The sequence below is a fragment of the Amblyomma mixtum genome, chromosome 6 (assembly GCF_055824585.1).
Source record: "Amblyomma mixtum isolate Tamu chromosome 6, ASM5582458v1, whole genome shotgun sequence".
Classification (NCBI taxonomy): domain Eukaryota; kingdom Metazoa; phylum Arthropoda; class Arachnida; order Ixodida; family Ixodidae; genus Amblyomma; species Amblyomma mixtum.
The window spans coordinates 153,759,764-153,782,914 of record NC_143017.1 but is presented as its reverse complement, the minus strand read 5'-3'; the positions used below and the strand labels follow the sequence as shown (position 1 = coordinate 153,782,914).

Below are 23,151 nucleotides of genomic sequence, written 5' to 3'. Positions count from 1 at the left end.
GACGCAGCTTCTTCTGCTAACACCACCATGCTTCCCTTGGACGTGATGTTACGCGACAGATTTGTGTGCGGACTGAGTGACGAGTCACTGCAGCAGCGCCTGTTCGCTGAGAAGGACCTCACATTCAGCAAAGCTTACGACATCGCCGTTCGAGCGGAGAGCGCCGGTCACCAGCAGAGAGGGATTCGCCGGAACACCGAGCCGGTACACCAGACAAGCAACCAGGTGCGCAAGCCTTCTGTTGTTGTAAAATCGGTCAAAAAGGCACAACGCTGCTGGCGGTGTGACGACCAACACAACCCCCAGGGATGTCGATTCCAGTCAGCCACGTGTAATTTTTGCCACAAGCGAGGGCATATCGAAAGAGCATGCATTACGAAACGGAGACTTGCCAAGATAAAGTCACCTTCCCAGCCTAATCACAGCGTCAACGCCTCAGAGAATACGCCGCTATCTGATCTCCATGGAACAACATCAGCAACACCATCTGTGTTGTACGACCTGAACACCATGAATCTCGGCACGCGACCGAAGATTTTTACAGAAGTAAGCGTACATCACCAGCTGATTAAGTTCGAGGTGGACTCCGGCGCAGCCTGTACTCTGATCAGTGAGGACACGTTCCGAACTTCATGGCCATCTGACGCACCCGCCCTGCAACAAGACGACACGCACCTGCGAACGTGGTCAGGACAGAATCTGCCACTATTGGGCTCTGCCAACGTGCAGGTTAACTACAACGGCCAGACCCATACGCTACCTCTGCTTGTTGTGAAGGGCACAGGATCAAGCCTTCTAGGGAGAAATTGGTTTTCTCCACTAGGCGTGATGATATGCGGCATACACCAGACGCCGAGCCAGAACATGGTTGAGCAACTGCAAGGGAAATACGAAAGAGTATTCTCGGAAGAGATTCCAGGAAACGAAGGGCCCCCGGTCACACTGGAGTTGTTGGACAACGCGCAACCCAAATTTCTGAAGGCCAGGCCGGTGCCGTTTGCGCTCCGAGATTCAGTTGAAAAAGAGTTGGACAAACTGGAGCAGCAAGGTGTCATCGAGCCGACGCAGCATTCAGAATGGGCCACACCACTTGTCGTAGTTCGCAAGAAGAACGGAACCATACGCCTCTGCGGAGACTACCGGAGCACCGTCAATCTTGCGACTAAAGCGTCCTCTTACCCGCTACCGACACCTGAAGAAGTATTCAGTGTACTACGTGGCGCAAGAGTCTTCAGCACATTGGACCTCACCCAGGCGTATCAGCAGCTGAAGGTGAGCGAGTCAACTGCTGAATTATTGGCAATTAACACACTGAAAGGCTTGTACAAAGTCAAGCGACTGCCTTTTGGCGTAGCTGCAGCCCCGGCCATATTTCAAAAATTCATGGAGACAGTGCTTCAGGGCATCCCAGGAGTTTGTGTCTACCTTGACGATGTCATCATCAGTGGCACTTCCACTGAAGAGCATGCAGTGCGCCTAGAGCTCGTTCTCGAAAGGCTAGCAAACGCTAATTTGTGCATAAGCAAATCGAAGTGCTGTTTTGCGGTGCCAGAGGTGCAATTTCTGGGACACCGAATTGATGCGGAAGGCATTCACCCTACCGAGGACAAAGTGCGAGCGATCACAGAAGCACGAGCTCCAACAAACAAGCAGGAGCTACAGGCTTTTCTCGGACTCTTGACGTTCTACGACCGGTTCTTGGAACAAAGAGCTACCGTGGCCAACGACTTATACCAACTCCTTCGGAAAGATGTGACATGGACATGGTCGCCACGCCATCAGCAGTCATTCGATGCCCTGAAAGACCTGATTCGAAGATGTACAGTCCTCCGCCACTACGACGAAAGGAAGCCTCTGCTTTTGGCTTGCGACGCATCACCGTACGGAGTCGGCGCGGTTCTATCGCAAACTGACGAGCAAGGAAGGGAAGCTCCCATCGCCTTCGCCTCACGTACGTTGTCGCAAGCAGAACGCAACTACGCGCAACTTGACAAAGAAGGGCTAGCCATCGTCTACGCGGCGACACATTTTCACCAGTACATTGCCGGCCGGAAAGTGACCTTTATAACCGATCACCGACCGCTATTGGGCATTCTGGGACCACAAAGGCCTATGCCACCAACTTTGTCTCCGCGAATGACACGTTGGTGCATCAAACTCTCAGCGTACGACTACGCTCTGGTCTACCGCAATGGGAGTAAACATCAAAACGCCGATGCGCTAAGCCGTCTGCCACTAGACGCAACTGTTGACGAACCATTTCTACCAGGAGACGTTCTGATGTTCGAAGCACTGCCAGAACCTCCGCTTACAGCAGGCACAGTTGCAGCATCTACGCAGAAGTGCGCAGCTCTCCGGCTAGTTTACACAGCTGTTCAACAAGGCAACGTGCATAAACTCAAAGGGGACAACTTCGACGCTTACCGCAGGCGAGCTACAGAGTTGAGCACCCATCGCGGCTGCATCATATTTGGGTCCCGAGTTGTGATGCCGAGAGAACTACGCGCACAAGCTATGTCTCTCATCCACGCCGGACATCGGGGCATCGTTGCAATGAAAAAGTGTGCCAGAAGCTACATGTGGTGGCCTGGCATTGACAACGACATCGAAACAGTGGTGCGAGAATGCAAGCCTTGCCAGAGCAGCCGGAGCGCCCCGCCGAAAGCTCCTGTCCCAGAATGGGAAAAGCCAGACACACCATGGCACACACTGCACATTGATTTTGCAGGACCAATTGAGGGCTGCACTTTCCTTGTGGTCGTAGATGCCTACACAAAGTGGCTTGAGATAAGGCAAATGGGACAGACGACTTCGGCAGCAGTCATTGACAACCTCCGATCACTATTTGCAACGTTCGGCCTGCCGCGCAAGGTAGTGTCGGACAACGGAACACCGTTTGTGTCTGCGGAGATCCTCAAGTTTTATCGCGACAACGGGATCTCATCAGTTACATCGGCCCCCTACCACCCAGCGACAAACGGACAAGCCGAGCGCTACGTAGCCGAGCTAAAACGCGCCCTTGAAAGAGATCAGACAGGCTCGCTGCAGCGCCGCCTTGCGCGCTTTCTCTTCAAGCAGCACACGACGGTTCAGAGCACAACAGGCGAGACCCCCTCGAAAATGATGTTCGAGCGTGAAATGCGAACCCAGCTCACAGCCATCCTCCCCGAGCCAAAGGCAGAGACGTTCCGGGAAGAAAAAGCAATTCCGCGCTGCGGCACGCTTAATGAGGGGCAGCGCGTCCTCGCCCGACAGTTTCTGAAAAAGCCACGCTGGGAGGAAGCTACAATTGTCAGACGCATAGGCCTGCGCTCTTGGCTCGTCAACATACATGGCACAGTAGCACGCCGACATCTCAACCAGCTGCGTAGATTTACGACGCCGTCTGAGAGCTGTCCGCCAGCGGAGAGAACACGTGCACCATCTTCCCACATAGCCTGGCACCTCTTCCCGGAAGAAGAGACTTCGCCCAGGACAGACCTAGGAGACACAGCGAACAGCCAGCCTACAAGTGTTTCTCCCCCGAGCGCACAAAGCCAGCGCGCCTCCACGCGTGAGCGCCGACCCCCTGCACGATACCAGGCAACTTTCTAAGGGGGAAAGGAAGTGTTGTGTCCCCTTATTGCTTTTGTGTGTGTGCGCCCCCGCACTCCTCCTAACGACCACTCGCATCCTCCTCCTAACGACCACTCGCATCCTCCTCCTAACGACCACTTGCCCCTCGTCGCACGCTGTCGCCAGATGCCCCCCCATGGTGCGCCCCCGCATCCTCCTCCTGTTTTGGGAAGCCACTCCCTCCCGTGGACGCTTCTCCGCTCCCTCCTTTCTTCGGGCGGCCAGTTCGGCTCCTGCCTCGGTCGACGCTGGTCGCACCCTCATCGGCTTTAAATAAACGAAGTCTTAAAGTACCGTGTGCGTCTTTCGCTGCATTCAACACAGCGACCGGACACGACATTTACTGAATTTTTAATGCGATAGCATTGAATTTTTGACACAAAACCGGACTGATGTCCGAAAAGAAATTCGCTGATTGGTCGAAAGAGGTCACGTGACCCTGTGACGTCTTCAAACCTGCTCTCCATGGCAGGTCGCAATTAAATCAATGGCTGCTCGAATTAGGTCGCGAGTCCTTGCGACGTCATCACAACTTGAGCATCAGGTTGTGAGGAACCTATAGTTTCTAGGCAGCAATCTAGACAGAGAACCAAAATGAAAAATCAGAAAAAAATATGATATAAGCAATTTTCGACATCGTCACAGCATAGTCGATACCTGCCACTGCAGCTATCAGTCCGAATATGGCTGTTGGTGGTTTGACAATGGCAAAGAAATTAACGCAAACACACGCAGTTGCAACAGAAGCTACGACAGATGTGAAATCTAATTATATCGCATTCCATTCTTAAGGTGATTTAAGCATCCCTACAGTTTTGTTTATTCACCTAATTTTGCTTTAATATCTCAATGGACCTGTGGTAGTTTGAGTACATAAGGAGTAGATGTAAAAATAAATGGCAAAATGAAAGGGAATGCAGAAGGTAAAAAAAAAATCTGGCATACTGAGGTTAGAACAGTATCTAGTACATATATTATACTAATGAATATAATGCATAACGTGTAATGAATATAGTGTGTAACGTTAGTGCATAATCTATTTTTTTTTCTTTAGTGCATAATCTATGTATCACAACTAGATGGGAAAAAAGTGCAATGTAAACGCACTGTTACGATTACGGCGTGAAAAACAAGATGCCTAACACACCTGAGCCGAACATCTGGTTTCCGTGGTGTAGCGGTTATCACGTGCGCCTCACACGCGCAAGGTCCCCGGTTCGATCCCGGGCGGAAACATTTTATTTTCTTTTTTTTTTATAAACTCCCTTTCTCAGTCTAAATGCACATTGGTGCATCAACAGCTAATTTTGTTTGTTTTTTTCGCTTTCAATATCAGTAAGATGAAAGGGCTTCGCCAGTGTAAAATCTTGCCCTCGGCAACAAGTGATGAGTTTGCGCAATTAAAAGCTGACACCAAGTCTCAACATGCACTTGATCAGGCATGTTGAACACGAATCCTGAAAGTTCTTGGCGCTTCATTGACCCCACGTCTACAGCCCAGTTGTATGTAAGGTATGCGGCAACTTTTGATTAATTTGCGCGCGGCGCTTCAGTGCCAAGGCATGCAATATGTTTGCTAGATACAAGCTCGACATTGTTGCTTCTTGTTCTTGGTAAATGCGTGTCCTGGCACATAAGCCGGGAGAACTTCTGCTGCATTTGGAGTCCGTATCAGATTCCGGAGCAGGGTACAAGTAGTCCTACACCAACTGCAACACGCGAAGCCACAACGCACATGACTACGATGCGGCGAGTAAAGATCCACAGGTTCTTCCGTCTTCCTTATTGCACCAGCGGTGCCCCGCCAGAGACGGGTTGGTTTCAACTCGAAGACTGAAGCTCTTCGCACCAGCGGTGCCCCGACAGAGACGGTCTCTCGATGAATAGAGCCGCAGGGATGAAAAAGGCAATGACTGGAGATTTATATACAAATATGTACAATAGATACAAGTTAAGACACTTGAGACAAATTAACGGCACAAAGACAAACAACAAAAAGGCGGATCTGGCTAATCACTAGGGGAGGCCCCTCTCGGCGTTGCCGAAGATGCGTTGCATCTAACCTTAGCGCAGAACCCCGCTTCCAGCTCCGGGGCCCGGTTTTAAAGCCCTAAAGGCCCGGCCCACATTTCGTGGCTTCCAATCATGTTGTGCTGTTAACATCATTGGTTCTTCAAGGGCATGGCCAGCCCTCCGGCTTCAACAAGGTAAAGCACTCTCTCCACCACAAAATAAAAACAAACACAAATAGACATTCGTGCCAGCACGTGCGCGAATCGGTACCGCGGGGCGGGTGGACACCCGTACTTCCTGGCGCGTTCGCGAGCGGCCGCGTTCCGAGAAGGGGACGCTTCGCTTTGAGCGCTCCCAGCCGCGTTCCTATGACCCCCGCGAACGCTACCGATACCTTACACGCCCTTCCCAAGATTCTACAAAGGGCTCAAATGCCACTTTTAGAATTACAAACAAAAGGGATCGGTGTCTGACACGAAACTACCCTTCGGGTGACATAACATAAACAAAACGTACACATTCAAATGCGCGTTTCACACCTGTAAAACCAGCGCATTCACCGAAGACCAAGCTGTCGCGCTGCGACCAGTTGCACCAACAAAACCAAAAACAACACTGTACACGGGCACCAACACAACATTACTCAAAATGCACACTTAAATACACCCAGTGGCATGCCTGCCGTGCGCCGTAACACAGCGTCCAAGTTGATGCGTTGCACCCAATTCACCAGCATGCACACCCGCGTCCTGCTCGACACACACACACCGACACTCGCAACTAGAGCGTTCAGTAGCACTCGCACGACGTCCGTAAGTGGCCACGTGAGCCTCCTTAGTCGCACCGAGCGTCCCCGTGTGCGTTCGAGCCACTAAGGGTTAATCATACCCGATGAACGCCCTACTATGCTCAATAGGCCGGTGCCACAGCGGGGCAAGAATTCAAAAATTGCTGCCCTCCAGGATCAAACACTTTATGATCCTCGATAGGTCCAAATCCTTGACCATGCGACGCCCCTAAGGGTATGCTCTCTCCGGCGCGCCAGCACGGGCCGCGCCCTGCGCAAGGGACATATCCTCTCCTCAATCTAACCGTACCAGTGAGGCCGGTTTTACTACACTTGATCTGGCGTACTGCAGTACGGAACGAACTGTTCCACGCGCCGACTTTCAAGGTGAAAGCCACGCACCTGCCTCCTGCCACTCCACCTCGCCCGGGGCCATCTGCACCTTTACTGCACGAGCAAACTTTGAAACCGCCGCTCCGTGCCTGATCGGCGCTTGCCGGCTTCGTGGCATAGTCTGAGGCTGCATGAGCTCTCTCGCAGTCGCTTGACCCGAATTTGTTTTGTGGCAACTCGCCACGCATCTCCTTGTCCTCCAAGGACCTGGTGGGACACACGTCGAGTGCGTTCAACAAATGCGTGGCGCTCGATCCCGTCGGCCCATCAGGCCAACCTTCGTTCTTTGCCTCGGATGGAACGCTCCTGCCACTATCAACGCTATGGGGCACTTCATACCCTATGCCCGACACAGTGTGCGGTTGCGGCAACGCCAGACTTCCTTCTTTCACTCGCTCGCCGATCTGACGTCTGTCCTCACCGACCGTTTCCTGCTGCACGAAATGCTCTTTTTCACAGCTTGCTTGGGACTGCGTTTTCGGAATTGTCAGAGTGACTTCCAACAATCCTGAACTCGCGTCCGCGTCCCTGGTCTCATTAGGGGTTGAGATAACTTGTGCAGCTGGATCGTCGGAGTGCGCGTTCACCGCCTCGAATACCGCGACGCTGCGTTCCGTCACGATACTTTCTTCACGAGAGATTACAGTTTCGTGGAAAGCTGGCTCCCTCTTTTCTTCTGCCTGGCTGTTTTCTTCACCTGTGCTTGACAGGTATATTCCTTTGTCTTCCAGCACAGGCGGCCTCGCCTCTCGGGACTCAGAGCAGTTCTCCCTGGCTAGTTCACTAGCTTTCCTAGCCTCCTTGAGCTCAGCGAGCTCCAGCGCTAGCTGCTGGCGCTTTGCTTCTAATTCCTCCAAGACGCACTTAACATCCTGAGGTTTCTCCTCGCACAGCGGCGCCTTTCCTCCATTCACTTTCGCAAGTTCAGCCTGAAAGTACGCTAACCGCGCCTTCGCCAGTTCAACCTGGTACTTCACATCAAGTGAGGGCAGGCTTGGATAGCTCTCCATACCGCCTTCCGTACCCCTCAGATGTCCTATCGGCTCGAACACAGGGACGTGAACAATGCGACCAAGGCAACTCACGGTTTCGATGCGTCGATCCGCATTGCCAGCTCCTTGGCGTCGGGGTCCACCGCCACTTTCCCCGGACGCTGCGATGAGCTGTCGCACGCCGCTGGTCCGCCGCCGGTGATCGTCGAGTTCCCGACGCGCTGCTTCCTTGACCGGACGCAGTCCCGCGTCGCTGGACTACTGCCGTGGTCCTTGCGTCCTTGCCGCCGTGTCTCCGCAGGTCCGTTCACGAACGCTGACCTGTCGCCTTGTCGTCACCTTTCTCCCTGCCTTGTCTTCTTCCTGCGCCGTCTTCCGATGGCCGCAGGATCCTGTCGACTGCGCCAGTAAAGATCCACAGGTTCTTCCGTCTTCTTTATTGCACCAGCGGTGCCCCGCCAGAGACGGGTTGGTTTCAACTCGAAGACTGAAGCTCTTCGCACCAGCGGTGCCCCGTCAGAGACGGTCTCTCGATGAATAGAGCCGCAGGGATGAAAAAGGCAATGACTGGAGATTTATATACAAATATGTACAATAGATACAAGTTAAGACACTTGAGACAAATTAACGGCACAAAGACAAACAACAAAAAGGCGGATCTGGCTAATCACTAGGGGAGGCCCCTCTCGGCGTTGCCGAAGATGCGTTGCATCTAACCTTAGCGCAGAACCCCGCTTCCAGCTCCGGGGCCCGGTTTTAAAGCCCTAAAGGCCCGGCCCACATTTCGTGGCTTCCAATCATGTTGTGCTGTTAACATCATTGGTTCTTCAAGGGCATGGCCAGCCCTCCGGCTTCAACAAGGTAAAGCACTCTCTCCACCACAAAATAAAAACAAACACAAATAGACATTCGTGCCAGCACGTGCGCGAATCGGTACCGCGGGGCGGGTGGACACCCGTACTTCCTGGCGCGTTCGCGAGCGGCCGCGTTCCGAGAAGGGGACGCTTCGCTTTGAGCGCTCCCAGCCGCGTTCCTATGACCCCCGCGAACGCTACCGATACCTTACACGGCGTCTTTATTGTCTTCTCGAAACACATCTCAGATATTTTTTAACCTTAATTTTATCATCCTTGGATTTATGGTAAAGCAGCTCTTTAATTTATCTCATACTTCTTTCTCTTCTTCCAAGCTCATGTGGATAGCACTGACAAAGCAACCTGGCCATGTTCAATGCAACTGCTTCAGGCCTTCCTTTTCTGTCCTCTGCGTTGGTTGAGTGGCTGTAAAGTTCGGTTGTTCACTCCAAACAGAAAGGGGTAAAAAGGGGGTAAGCATCCTCCCTTTTATTAAAGGGAGTGTGCTAGAGTTTACTCCTTTTAACTTCCACATAGGCGCACTAGTGTTTAGAGTGTTGAGTCCAAGGTCGCGAGACCGAATCCCAGCCTTGCAGCCCGGATTCCAATGGAAGCTAAATGCAAAAATTAGCTGCGCTTCAACTATTGCTGAACCTGGTTAGTGAGCGAAAGCTATGGCGTATCGGACAACTATAAGCAGCTTGGCGTCTGTAATGTTGAGTGCGTTCCGGACACCGGATAGGCAGCGCACCCATCCTGCCATACCGGCAGGTGGCAGTGAATAGTTGATCGCGTGTGTTTGCTCACCCAATGAACGCTGCGGCCTATTCCTGCAGTGCCGCGTGTCTTCCACACGCTAACGCATGCAGCCCACATCCCTCTCTCAACGCCCCACCTACGTCAAAGCGCGATTCAGGCGTCCACTGACCCAGGTAGCCAGTTACGCGCACTTCCTTTCCTTCAAATCATCGGAGTCCAAAAAAACATTGTCAATGCCGACGCCAATGAACGCAATGAACGCCGACCGCCTATGGCTTCAGTGCCGCGTTTCTGTCACAACCTTGACCTTTGACCTTGAAGTTGGTGCTATGGGGTTGGACACCATACTTATACCACGGCTGTTTCTTGATTTGACCTCTGGCTCACTTCAAGGTCATAGCCCTCCGGTAAGCAAACTTGGCTTTACATGGCGTAATGAAGCTTTCGCTTCAAAAACCCCTGTGTGGTGTGCGATGCCAGTGAACGTTGAACCTCGGATGGCCTAAATTGATCCAAAGCCCTTCACTACTGCGTCTCTCAGTTAATGCGCTGCTTCGGGGCGTTGAACTTCACATTCCTTTCGTTTCCTTTCCTTTCATTCATCCCTTCATTCATCGCACTGCTCTGCGAGCAGGTACCGGCCCACGCAGCTGAGTGTGCGCCTTGGCGAGCACCACATCTACAGCGACCGCGACCAGGCGCGTCCGGTGGATTTCCGCATCGAGGCGGCGCTGCAGCACCCGCGGTTCGCCCGGCACGGCTTCTACAACGACATCGCGCTGCTGCGCCTCTCAGCGCCCGCGCAGTTCAACGAGGTGGTGCGGCCCATTTGCCTGCCTGAGGCCACGCCGTCGACGGCGGAAGCCATCAAGACGAGCGCGAGAGACCCCCTAGCGGGGCTCATGGCCACCACCATAGGATGGGGCACACTCTCCTACGGTGAGATGCTTCCGCAGGTCGAAGGTGCAGTCCAGCGTACCGGTACAGGCTTTGTAAAAAACTAGCTGAACTAGGTTACGGCTCAGATGAAACAGTCGGTAACAGCTGCGGGGAATAATTAGCGTCCCTTCATTTCATCCCCCTTCTTTCTCTCTTCGCTTGGCTCTTGATTTTACTTCCATTGGCTTTGCACCGATTAAGAAGACAAGTAAGGAGAACAAATATAGCTAGGCTGGCAAAAGAAAACTTGTAATATAACCGAAGTCCGTCGTAGGCTGCAATAGGCTTCATTTATACGACGACTCGGATATGGCTCAAATGAACGGCACTCGCCGTAAAAATAAGGCTTAAGGGGTTTGCTTCTAAGCCACGTGGTGTTGATATTGGGGTATCCGTAAAAGACATCTTTTCAAAGGGTAGAGGGAAGTTCCTCTGCTTTTCAAGAGATTTGGAACTCTGACGATGCATAACGAGCCATTCAAAGTGGCCCAGGCGCAAATACCTTGGCCTGTATACTTTCGAGAAAGGCTGTACATCGCATCAACAGTGAATACGCGAGAGATCTGAGGAGAATAGCGGCAGTGGCTTATTATTTCTGTACTCACAGAAAACAGTGCGAGCGGAGATCTCGGCAGGACACCTTTCCCTAACTTTCTATAACGATCAACACCTTCGCTCCTGTCAGGGCATGGAGTGAAATAAATTAGGTCTTTTAGCGTTTGTGTGTGAGTGAGAGAAATCTTTTTAATGAAAGGACACATTCGACTTCTTTAACATCATCATCATCATTCATCATTTATTAGACCCTTAAAGGCCCCTGGGAGGGGGTATTACATAAGGGGGGGGGGGGGGGGGGGAGTAGTACATTCATCATGACTCACATTGGTGGGGAAAAAAAGAATTAAAAAAAAAGAACAAACAAGAAAACACACACACAACAAAAGCATAAAGAGAAATAAAGTCACGAAAGGGAAATGAAACCATTTATACAGCAAGATAACACATCAGACGTTCTTTAAACCTTTCTGGATCGCTTTCAATGACAACCGATTCTGGAAGCCGATTCCAGTCTTGAATAGCGGCTGGCAAAAAAGATTTGTTAAAGGCATTAGTTGATCCGTGTAAACGTTGGATGCTCATGGAGTTGAATAAACGGGATGACGTGCGCACAGGAGGGACTAGAAGGGACTCGCGTAGGTTAGGAAAATTGTGATATAATTTGTGCAATAAACATAAGCGAGAAACTTTGCGTCTAAGGGCTAGTGGGCTGATAGCGATGGATGACTTGATAGCGGTAATGCTGTGGTGAAAATCGTAATCTGAAGTAATGAAGCGTGCCGCACGATTCTGAATGGGTTCAATGGTGTTAATTAAGTAAGCCTGGTGAGGAGACCAAATTGCTGATGCGTACTCAAGTTTAGTGCGAATGAAAGTATCGTATGCTAGTTTACGGATTGATTGCGGAGACAGTGAAAGTGACCTTCTAAAAAAACCCAGTGTTTTTGATGTATCAGCAACGAGTTGAGTGATGTGTTTTTCCCACGTCAGTTTGCTGCTGATTGTGACACCTAAGTACTTATATGATTCAACCTGCGAAAGGATAGTTGATTGAAGAGAATAAGGATACGTAATATTGGAATGCTTGCGTGAAATTTGCATAAATTTGCATTTAGTGATGTTCAGCTCCATCAACCATTCGGAACACCAATTATCTATTTTTTGTAGGTCATTTTGTAGGATAATCTGGTCGTCGTGAGAGGAAATGCGACGATATAACACACAGTCGTCAGCGAATAGACGAATGGACGAAGATATGCCGGATGGGAGATCATTGATAAATATGAGAAAGAGCAGGGGCCCAAGCACAGAACCCTGCGGCACGCCTGAAATCACTTCATGAGTTGCTGAATGATAACCGCCGATGACGGTATATTGAAACCGGTTAGTGAGGAAACAGTTAATCCATGACAGTGTGAGGGGATCAATATTGAGGCAAGAAAGTTTTGACATAAGACGTCGGTGCGGGACGCGATCGAACGCTTTTGAAAAGTCTAAAAATATGACATCGGTTTGAAATAATGATTCCAAATGCACATGAAGGTCAGTAGTGAATTCAAAAAGTTGTGTCTCGCATGAAAGACCGGGGCGGAAGCCATGCTGCTTAGAAAAGAAAAATGAGTTATTGTGAAGGTGGCTGGCGACTTGAGAGTATATAATGTGTTCCATGAGCTTACATGCAATGCACGTTAATGAAATTGGGCGATAGTTGGACGGATTTGAGCGGTTTCCTGATTTGAATACTGGCACTACCTTGCTTAGTTTCCAGTCTTCCGGAAGCGAGCTGTCGGTTAACGACTGGGTGAATATGATTTGCAAGATCAGGCTAGAAATTATTTTAGTGGACTTCAGAATCTTCGCGGGGAGGTTGTCAGGGCCGGGGCTGGTAGAGAACTTAAGGCTGTCAATAAGTTTCTCGATTCCTTCTGCAGAAATATGAATGGGCGGCATCTGGTTGAGGTGTGAGCGAGGTAAGACCGGCGTGCTTTGAGCAGGTTCATGAGTGAAAATGGATGAGAAGTATGAATTCATTACATTGGAGCGCTGCTCTACCGGTACCAGAGAACCGTCTTCGTTAAGCAAGAAAATGTTATGGTTTTTACTACGCGGAGGAGTAAGAACGTTCCAAAACTTTGGGGGGTTGGTACGGAGGATGCTCAGTAGGTCTAGATGATAAAACTTTTTCTTAGAACTTTTTAAAAGCTTATTGTAATCCCTCAGAGCAGTAAAATATTTTTCCCATTTAAGAGCAGAATTTGATATTTTGGCAGCGCGGAAAAGGCGTTTTTTCTTTTGCGATAGTTTTTTCAAAGGATTGGAAAACCAAGGTTTGCCTGCGTCACCACGAATGGAAACGAGTGGTGCATAGGTATGCATTAGAGATAAAAGTGTGTGTTTGAAAGCCATCCAGTTTTCGTTTACTGATCTACTGTTAGCAGATTCGCGAAAGGAAAGGTAGAACAGTTCCAACTCTTCGTTGATGCGGGTGAAATCAGCACTGTTAAAGTCGCGTATGTGTTTAATGGATGATTGACGAACAGGTGCTTGAATGGATAGGTTGAATAACAGCATTTTTTGATCACTCAGACCATCGACACATGACATAGAATCTATTAACATTTGAGTTTATAATCACGTCACATTCCTTAATATCCCTGTTGTCACCCCCCCCCCCCCCCCTCCAAAAAAAAAATAAAGGATGGTTACGAGTGTGTAAAGCGAATGTTCGAGCCTTAGCTGTGATGTCAGAGCAAAGAATTTTATATTATTCTGGCCTAAGCTACTATGCTCCGCTCCAATGCTCGAGCTCATGTACAACAACACACAGCGCTTTGTGCGCCATTCCCCTTCCGCGCAGTATCGACAGCTTACTTGTTAAATCTGTAGTACAGTGCCACAGCCGCGCCCAACACCCATCGCCTCCCTCTCCCTCTTCGCTCTCTCACTTTCCCTCTCCTTCCTCTGCCCTAAAAGTGGAGTGCAGCAGACCTTTGGGCAAGTTGGTGTAGATTCATGATGACAAAAGCAGCGCGTAATTAGTACACACAATATAAAGAACAAGAAGGAAGACACTACCAGCGCTGCTAAAAGTGGAGTAGAGATCATGATACAACGTATATATGTACAGTGTCACGTGAAAATGTTTGGCGCTTTGTACACGTGCGCTACGAAGAGCTCCTACTATACAAAGAGGAAGGGGAAAAAAAAGAAAGCTATGCGAGAAGCCTAAGCCGCTGCGGGTCTCCATCGCAGGCGGCTCCAACAGCGGCACCCTGCAGCAGGTGTCGTTCCCCATCTGGCGCAACGAAGACTGCGACCGGAGATATGTGCAGCCCATCACGCGTGGGTTCCTCTGCGCCGGGTACATCGAGGGGGGCAAGGACGCATGTCAGGTACGTCGCGTACGCTGACAGCGCAACAAGCGTTTTATTCAGGGCTTCTTGCTTTCTTTTTATTGTCAACTGCGCACTGCATAAGGAGTACCGGATCAGTCACTTTGCAGACCTTGATTCATTTTCGTGGTGATTCTTTGTGCACGCTTATGTTCTGCCATTGCGCGAGGGGAACTAAAGTCACGTTCCATTCTTTTTTATTATTTTATCAGTCAGAAGCTGTTGAATCTACGCTATGTATTGGTACAGACAAAATCAACACAGCCCCTAAACATAAGTGTAAAAAAAAAGTATTACTTCTTTTGTAGAGTAGCATGCGCAATTTGTAGGCCAGAACAAAGCAACCAAATAGATAAGTTAAAGAAGTAACAATTTTGGTTTCGTGTACTACATAATGAGCTCTACATCAGTTCCAAGTAATACACTGCGAAACTATTAACCACGAGGTCGGCATTCTGTAAATAGAGCACCTGGTCATCCCGGTTTCCGTGGTGTGCATATATATATATGCTTTGTATACAAAACCATGTAAATAAATACCATGAAAGAAAAAAAAAGGTTTCCGTGGTGTAGCGGTTATCACGTGCGCCTCACACGCGCAAGGTCCCCGGTTCGATCCCGGGCGGAAACACTAAATTTTTTTTTTTTTTACCTTGCACATTCTGCACGTTACGGGTGCACTACCAGCAAAAACAAGGGCAACACCAGCTCTTAGTGCTCCAGCAAAGACGCGAGCTGAGGACGAACCCCTGAGCTATCATTATTCGGGCTCAAGAGACCAGAGAGAAAGAAGGATGAATGGAAAGACAGCAAGCAGCGTTACCTAGTCGACGCCCCTGTTCACAGTTAGGAATTATGGAAGATGCTTGCGGGTAGTGACCAGCGGAACGAGTTACCACGGCCGCACTTTATATCTTCGTTTATGCTAAGACAGACGATTGGACTTGAAATAAAGTAGCATGCTCTCTTTGTTCTTCATTTTTCTGACCAATGCCACACCCTATTCACGCAGGGCGACTCCGGCAGTCCGTTGATGGTGCGCGACCGGGACCGGCATTGGCTCGTGGTGGGCGTGGTCTCTTTCGGAAGTCGATGCGCCGCTGCCGGCTTCCCGGGCGTCTACACGAGGGTCAGCGAGTACCTGGACTGGATACGACGCAACAGCCGACCCTGACCGCTCAAGCCAAGCCCGGGAGACCGGTTTCACCTTCTCCGTCGAGAGCACACGTGTTCTCGCTGACGTGCGGAGCGTCCCAGAGAAGTGGAGTAGCGTTGGCCGCGTTTCGCACAGCGCGAACACGACGAACGCCATCGCACATTTGGAGCGGGCTGAGAATCTGCTCCGAGATGCGCACGTCGCAGGCGGTGTGATGGTTTCGGCCTTTTCAGCCGTGCTGGAAGTGGCAGCAAAGGAGCATAGATACGGCACGCCATGGATTAAAAAAAAAAATACAGTGAAGTGCGTGACGAAAACCCCAGACATGGGCTGACTACCCTCAGCCGGTACTGCGCCGTTTGCACGTGCATGGGGTTTACAAGTGACCAGGTTTCTTGGTATTCAGTGCCTGCAATTGGAAACAAAATAAAAAAATCGGCGAGTGCGAAGAGCATTAAAAGAGCTCACAAAACTCTGCGTCGCGCGCTTTGTATCGGGTTTCAGAGATCATGCCGCGTACCACATACAAAACACAACACTTTATTTATTTATTTACTTGTACATACTGCAGCCCCTCCAGAGGCTACCGCAGGAGTGCACGTATACAAAACGTATAGCCACAAAACAAACCTAGAAGGCACGACAGCAAAAGTTAAAACGCCAAAGTTGAAAACGTAGGGAACACTGTACAAATTGAGTTCATGAGGAACAGTAAGCAAAAAATGAAGTGATTATAAATTAGTTGCATAAATCTATCTATTGGGAGGGAACGCATTGGACCAGAGAATGTATTCAAATGCTCAATGGTACGCGGAAAGAAACTATATTTAAAACATTAGTGCGAGCAAAGTAAGGTGAGAGATTAAGACTGTGATGAGTTCTTGTTGACGTTAATTTAGCACTCTTGGCGTACTACCTGTCCCATGAAAGCCGATAGTGCAAATGAACTACACAATGCAAAAATTCTTGAGGGCAGTTATTAGTCATGATTCGAGGGCAGAAGAGGGTGAAAAATCACGGCGATATTTATTGCATATGAAGCGAATTGATATCCTTTTGATCGTCTCCGATTTCTTATTGTCTGTTAGCTTGTAAGGGTTCCGTACAAAACAACCATAGTCAAGAATTCGACTTATTCATTGGTAACCTGGTTTCCTTCGGAACCTGACTTAACGCCGCCTGAAGTGTCCTAACTTTTTTTAGGGTTTTAATACAAATGAAGTGAATATGTTTAGGCCATGATAAGGTGGTCGTGCAAAAAAATTCTGGGTACTTATACTAGGACACCTTTGAAGGAGTATATCATGAAAACAGTAATTAAAAATCGATGCGAGGAAGAAAGTGATGCGAGAAAGTTTACAGGGGCACCTAATTTCATTGTGTCAGAAATGATTAGAAGCTGTTGCTACCTTACCGGAAGTAACGTCGCTTTCCTCCAGCCAATGGGAATGCTCCGTCTGGTAAAGTCATTTTGTTCCAGCCAATAAGAATGCTCAGGACTTGTGATGTCACTTCCCTCCAGCCAATGGGCGAATTTTATTACCGATGACGCGTTTTGACTCTACGGGGCTTATTAAAATTACATCAACCTAGAAATTTGACTTTTGTTAGCAGCTGCCCATTTTTGACATTCTCTTCCTCCGCAGTCAGCACAGCATGGCCGGTATAGTAAACTACTACTTTCCGATTCCATTTCATTTTTAGAGCGGAAGCTTTACTGCTCGAGGTACAACTCAGAGTTTCGCCTGGCTTTGCGCCATTGACCTTGAAGCTCGACCAAGGTCAAACCAAGAAAACACCCTCAAGACTAACAATGTACGACTACGTGTATTGCTGCGCATAGCCATGATATGCCTATATGATATACGGGCAACCACGTGACCGATGACCAGTGGTTACTTCACCTAGACCTTTGACTGTGACCTTCTTTTAAAGCTGAGATTCGCAGCCCCTGATGCGACGTCATGCGATACCGTAGCAAAGTCGTCACACAATTCTCCGCTATAAATACCGCCAGTTTGCTTTCGCTCGTCTACTAGGATCAGCCGGGTCGAACCTCAGCCATTTTTTTTTCTGTTCGCTTACAGTGACTGACTTGAAGTGACACCTTGACGTAGTAAACATCCCACATTTCCAATCATTTTCAGCCACTATGCATTGTAGGAATGCGCTTTTAGTGCATTTTCAAAGCATTCCCCGCCTTTTTATCATAATTTGACTTATTTTGATGTGAAAATGTGAACAATGAACAAAATATGAAAGGAAGTACTTGTGCAGTATTTTTTTTTTTTAATATTGACTTTTTCAGCATCGCAGTTGTGTAACACATGTCATATCCTCCCTTTCCTCATGGGTTCGATCCTGGCTGCGACGGTATAATTTCGATGAAGGCGAAATTCTAGAGGACCGTGTACTGTGCGATGCCAGCGCACGTTAAAGAAGCCCAGGTGGTCGAAATTTCCGGAGCCCTTTACTACGGTGGTGGTGGTGGTGAAAAACTTTAATCAAGAGAGCTTGAGGGTTAAAAAAAAATAAATAACCCTGCTGCATGGTCGGTATCCTTAGTCCGGGACACCGCATGACGAGGCCCCGTCTCGCGCCCGCTTGACCAGAGCCCTTTGGGACTCCAGTGTGGAGCAGTTGAGGAGGGCAGTCTCCCATGCCTCTCGGGTGGGGGTGGGGGAGGGGGGAAGGTGAGGATTCTGAGTACATGCCCACACCATGTGAAAGATATCGCAGATCTCTCCACAGTGCGGGCAGCGCCCATCTGTGTTCGGATCGAAGTGTTTTGCTATTGCAGGACAGAGAAGGGTTCCTGTCTGCAGGCGCCGCAGAGTTCGCTCCTCCGCCTTACTCAGCCCCTTGGCAGGTGCCGGGTAGAGACGGTGGCTGTCGCAATAATAAATTAGGATTTCGCGGAACCGCACGGCGTCCCTAATAGCCTGAGTCGCTTTGGGACGCTAAACCCCCGTAAGCCAAAGCGCCTTCTTTTCATTTTTTAGAGCGCAGCTCTTTGGCGTCCGTTCCTGGGTTTCGCGTCGGCGTCGGCGTCGGCGTCGGCGTCGGCCTCGTAACCAGCTCCGCCCCCAATGTCATGCTTTTCAATTGGTCGAAATGCTCGTGACGTCACAGTGCGCGAATTTCAAATGGGGCCAATTGTACTTTGGCTAGTAACCATGCAAGCAATCAAAGGGGTCGTATAGCGATGCTGCAACTAAGTTGGACTGAGTTTAGTTAATTGCTTAATTAATGAATTAGTCTAATTAATATAGAGGAGAATGAAGAGGTCAGAAGAAAAGAAAAGAAAGACGCGCGCCGCAGCGACAACAGCGTCCGCGGAAGGAGACGCTGCTGAAAAAAAAACAGATAAGTACGAAGCCGCGTTCCCACCACCACCACGCACTTCCCCACTCAGTAAAACGTTGCTCGTTTCATATACGTTGTGTCGAACATCCTAGACAGTTCCAAGAATTAACAGGTTAATGACAGAACACGATGGATAGAAATGCAATAATGTAAATATGAAATAGCCTAATTAACCTTTCTAGTTAGACCGCATAAATCTATAAAACCGAGAACGAAATTCGTCGAGTTGGGGAATCGAACCAGGGTCTCCGGAGTGCGATACGAGCACGCTAGCCACTCCGTAATGCCAGCTGAATGGTTTGGAATGAACAAAGGCGCGTCTAGCTAATACGGCGTCTTCGTTCACTCCCATCTTCCCCCTTCCCCTTACGGCGAGGTGCAGGTGTCCATCCAGATATGCGAGAGAGATACATTTCCTTTCCTCAAAAAATAAATTTACCGTCCAGCAAGGCGTACAGCCGAATTGGCGATGGCGTTCTGTGGACTCCCTGGCAGCGTTGCAAGACGCTGTCGCGTTCCACTCTTACAGGCGAAGCTTAACATGTTAACCACACATCAGTAACACACACAGACAGCCAATGGACGCGTCATTCGCTGGCAGCACTTGATTCATCATTCACAACCACATTCTTAACGTACGCTCACTTGCCGCACATGCCAAGGACGTACACCACGATCACATTCTGCGCCATTCCTCTGTACTTTGCTTTGCTGAAACCTGGATGGATCCCGAAGAGCCTCTCGAAATCATAGATTTCCTATACTGCTGTGGTGCTCGCAGAGACCACAACAGAGCGGCGGGAGTCGCTATCTACTTGCGCACAGGTCTCTCTGCAATACCAGTCGAAATGTTTGGCACGTCACATGAAGTTGGCGAACTGTGCGCCGCAAAGTTGCCCAACGGCTTGCTGGTAGTAGCTGCCTACTTCGCCCCTACCGCACTCACGAAAGACGTCGTGCACTTCCTGCAACTCGCATTAACCGTCCATCGATCCACATCGATGTTAGTAGTGGGGGACTTTAATGTTGACATAAAGACAAACAGCAATTTCCTAACACTTATGCGGGAGAACATCCCGTTCCTCTCGCTCGTAACGCGTCCCACGGCTGTGACAACCTCGCGAGGCACTTGTATAGATCTCGTCTTTGAGAATCAAGCATTGGCGTACCAAGTCGAACATATATCAGTCTATTTCTCCGACCACAAAGCTTCATTCATGACTGTCAAGAACTGTTAGTGGAATCTTTGTTAAAGGAATACGTGTGAAAAATAAGAAAAAACTCTGTGATAGCGCATACATGTGTTGCTCGATTTCTTTGCCTCAATCTATCGAAAAGGTGAAACACCTTTTTGCTGCGCTCAAATTTCGCATTAGGAAGTAACGTAATCGTCGGTAATTTTTTACTTTCATTTTTCATTTTTTTATTTTGTTCTCTGTTATGCAAAACCGGGCTCAAATGCTGCTACTCTGCAGCGCTGCGCACAAAACTGTCATAAAACAATCATGACCTCCGCGTGGACAACAAATCAAGCAGACAAGGTTTACGAACGCCAGCTCGTGCCCGGAGAAGGGCGAAGCTACTTCGCAGTTTCTGCCCTCATAACCACTCTCCTGCTGCAGACGCTACGAGAAATTGGTGATGCCTCCTAGCAGTCCGCCTGATTCCTATAGGTAGCCTCTATAAATCCCTCCAGCCTCTTAGGATTAATTTAGGGAATAGTTCAGCTTCGTCTGGCCCCGCTCTAGCCAGAGGAGGTGTGCAGGGCCAGTCTGTGGACATGCCTGTCGCGAAGTTGTCAGCACTTATTTAATACGGGAAAGGTTTCGTTAGCGTTGACCGCGTTTCAAGACGTCCCCGCACAAATCTCGTGTCGGCACGCCTAAGAACTGCTACAATACTAGCTGCATTCGATTCAGCCGTGGTTCTCTGCACCGCCGGAACCGGTTCACGGTGCGCTGCACCAAAGCGCTCGATTCACAGCGCCCCCTGCACCACCGTCCGCGATTGATTTTGGTGCAGTCGTGGTGCCGCTTCGGGGCAAAGAACCGCGGCACCCTCAGAGACGGAGGTGCAGGATAGTGGTGCACGTGTTTGACGGCGTAAGCAGACGACGAGCGCAGCCGACGTTTTGTTTGTTAACATCAATGGCCAACTAAAGGAAGTTTTTCCCGTTTCTCGCGACAGCCTGAACAGCCTCTTGAATTCGAAGCTGAAATACCTAGCTACTACGCTTTCGTAGTAGTTGGGGATTCTGTTGCGGTCTGTCCGAACTGTGTTGCTGCAAAAGAAAGCACCACGTCGGCTTCCTCATCTTCGCTGTCTGACGACTCAGAAAATTCCATAAAAGTGGATTCGGCGATGTCGTAGTCCATGACTCTACGAGGCACGAAAAACAGACGCGACGCTCAGCAACACAACACAGCACGACGGACGAGAACCGGATAGCAGACGACAAGGCCTGTACGTGCACGCGCTCGATTGAAGATTGGTGACGCTGCTGACGCGCTGCACCTGCACCAAGAAACTGGAATTGCACCGCGCCGGCCCCAACAGTGTGTAAGTGCTGCCATCTGTGAACACAAAGAGTTCAAATCTGAGTTACCTTAGAAATGGCGAGCCCTATTAAGGCCCAAACTCTGAAAGCTTCCTTTCCTTAGAAGTCTTCCTAACCGTACGTGAGGCCGCCTTTCCGCGAATGTTCGATGGAGAAAGCCAGCTTACTCTGAAAGCTTTCCTCGCCTCTCCTCAAGTAAGGAACGCATGCCGCGTGTCTGGGTTTGAGGGTTCCTTCACATCGGCCAATAGGACGCCGAGTAGGAAGTTGCATTCCCGCGGCGACAACAAACATGGCTGCGCCCTTCGAAGCTGGGCCCCTCGATTCGAACTGAATTCGTCGTCGTTACTGCGTTTTTCAATGCGCTCGCTGGCCATAAATGGGCCATCGGCCTTTCGCTTCCTCTCACCTCGCCTCTAAGGAAAGTATGAGTGATAAATTTGCCTTATTTTTTTATTTAGATTCGCGATTCAGCCGCTTTTAGGCTTAAGACCATCGGTTTGTTGACAGAAATGGTTTCCGTCCTAACAACCAGATGGCGCCACTAGGCTGAGCTATCTATGTATCTGTGTATCTATCCAGCCAGGGCACCTTTGGTAGGCGCCCGCCCGTTACAAAGGGAAGGCTACACCATCATCATCATCATCATCAGGCGGAAAACTCGTCCACCAGATGCAAAGGGAATAGCCACATAAACGTCAATCGTCATGTCATTGCGTCGCTGTTTGCGTAAGCTGAATTAAAAGTGGAAATTTGAGAAACGTTGTAACGCCCCGCAAAATACCTGCGTTTAGCGTACGTAAGCGTGCACACGCTTTTGATACATTGACAGCGTCGATTTATGCTATTTGCTAGCCATATCTCTCACGCCACGAGCGGCGACATGGTGGCCGGGAGGTGTGAACGAGGCAACATTTCGGCGGAGGCGGATTTCGCTCGCTCTCGCCGCCGAATTGCCAAGTGTGACAGAGCCGCACCGCTGCGGAATCTGAACGCAAATTCTTCCTCTGAGTGCACTTCCACTGGATTCACCGCGTCGCGAAGCAACCTAGCTGTTCGAGGATACAGGTACACTTCATCGAATGCGTATTCACAAGCACGGTTAAAAAATTGCGTGTAGTCGCCCGCGTAGCGGTCTGTCCACGCTGCCATTTTCTCCCGCCTGCTCAACTGCGCTCACGCCGGGCTCGCGTCCTTGCGCCGCGTCTTGCAGCCCGCGCGAGTGTGCGGAGTCACTTGTGGCAGCAGTGAGGTGAAGCGCTCCTCCAGGGCCAGGAGCGACGTAAGGACGCATGAAGGCAGCTGGCAGCTGCCTCAGCTGCTAAAGCGGCGTGCTAAACGTGAAGAGGAGTCTCCCGAAGAAAGGGAAGTGCGACTAGCCAAGCAGTGAAAGTACAGTCTAGAGACAGAAGCCAGGCTGAGAGGTGAAACTTGGGTGAGTGCTTCACCCGCAAGTAGGGAGACCGAGTCAACAACAGACATTGTGTCGCGTGGCCAAGGTTGAAGCTATCACCAACTATTACTCCGACCGCAAGACCATCCTAGCATTGATAAGCCAAAAGCCATCTTGCACAAATGGTTCATGAAAAGCTAAATTGGGCAAAACATTATGTAACCTTGCTTAACTAGAGGTTGCACTCGTCTCACTAGGTAAACCAGAGTTAAACCGCTGCCAATATAAGTGCGAAAAAAAGAACTGTTTCCGCCCGGGATCGAACCGGGGACCTTGCGCGTGTGAGGCGCACGTGATAACCGCTACACCACGGAAAC

General features: G+C 49.8%; 1 protein-coding gene and 3 non-coding genes across 4 annotated transcripts in view; 3 read left to right on the top strand and 1 right to left on the bottom strand.

The window, feature by feature from the left end:
* Window positions 1-15,856, top strand: part of LOC149340841 (uncharacterized) — a 71,805-nt gene extending 55,949 nt beyond the window's left edge. The window contains exons 8-10 of the mRNA XM_089549733.1: window positions 10,048-10,352; window positions 14,163-14,302; window positions 15,315-15,856. Coding sequence (XP_089405859.1) covers window positions 10,048-10,352; window positions 14,163-14,302; window positions 15,315-15,476 — 607 coding nt within the window. The 3' untranslated portion in view covers window positions 15,477-15,856. The remainder of the gene's footprint in view (window positions 1-10,047; window positions 10,353-14,162; window positions 14,303-15,314) is intronic.
* Window positions 4,779-4,851, top strand: TRNAV-CAC (transfer RNA valine (anticodon CAC)). Its single transcript has one exon. It is a non-coding gene; the product is annotated as a tRNA-Val (tRNA).
* TRNAV-CAC (transfer RNA valine (anticodon CAC)) lies at window positions 14,861-14,933 on the top strand. Its single transcript has one exon. It is a non-coding gene; the product is annotated as a tRNA-Val (tRNA).
* Window positions 15,857-23,078: 7,222 nt separating the features above from the next.
* TRNAV-CAC (transfer RNA valine (anticodon CAC)) lies at window positions 23,079-23,151 on the bottom strand. The gene has a single exon. It is a non-coding gene; the product is annotated as a tRNA-Val (tRNA).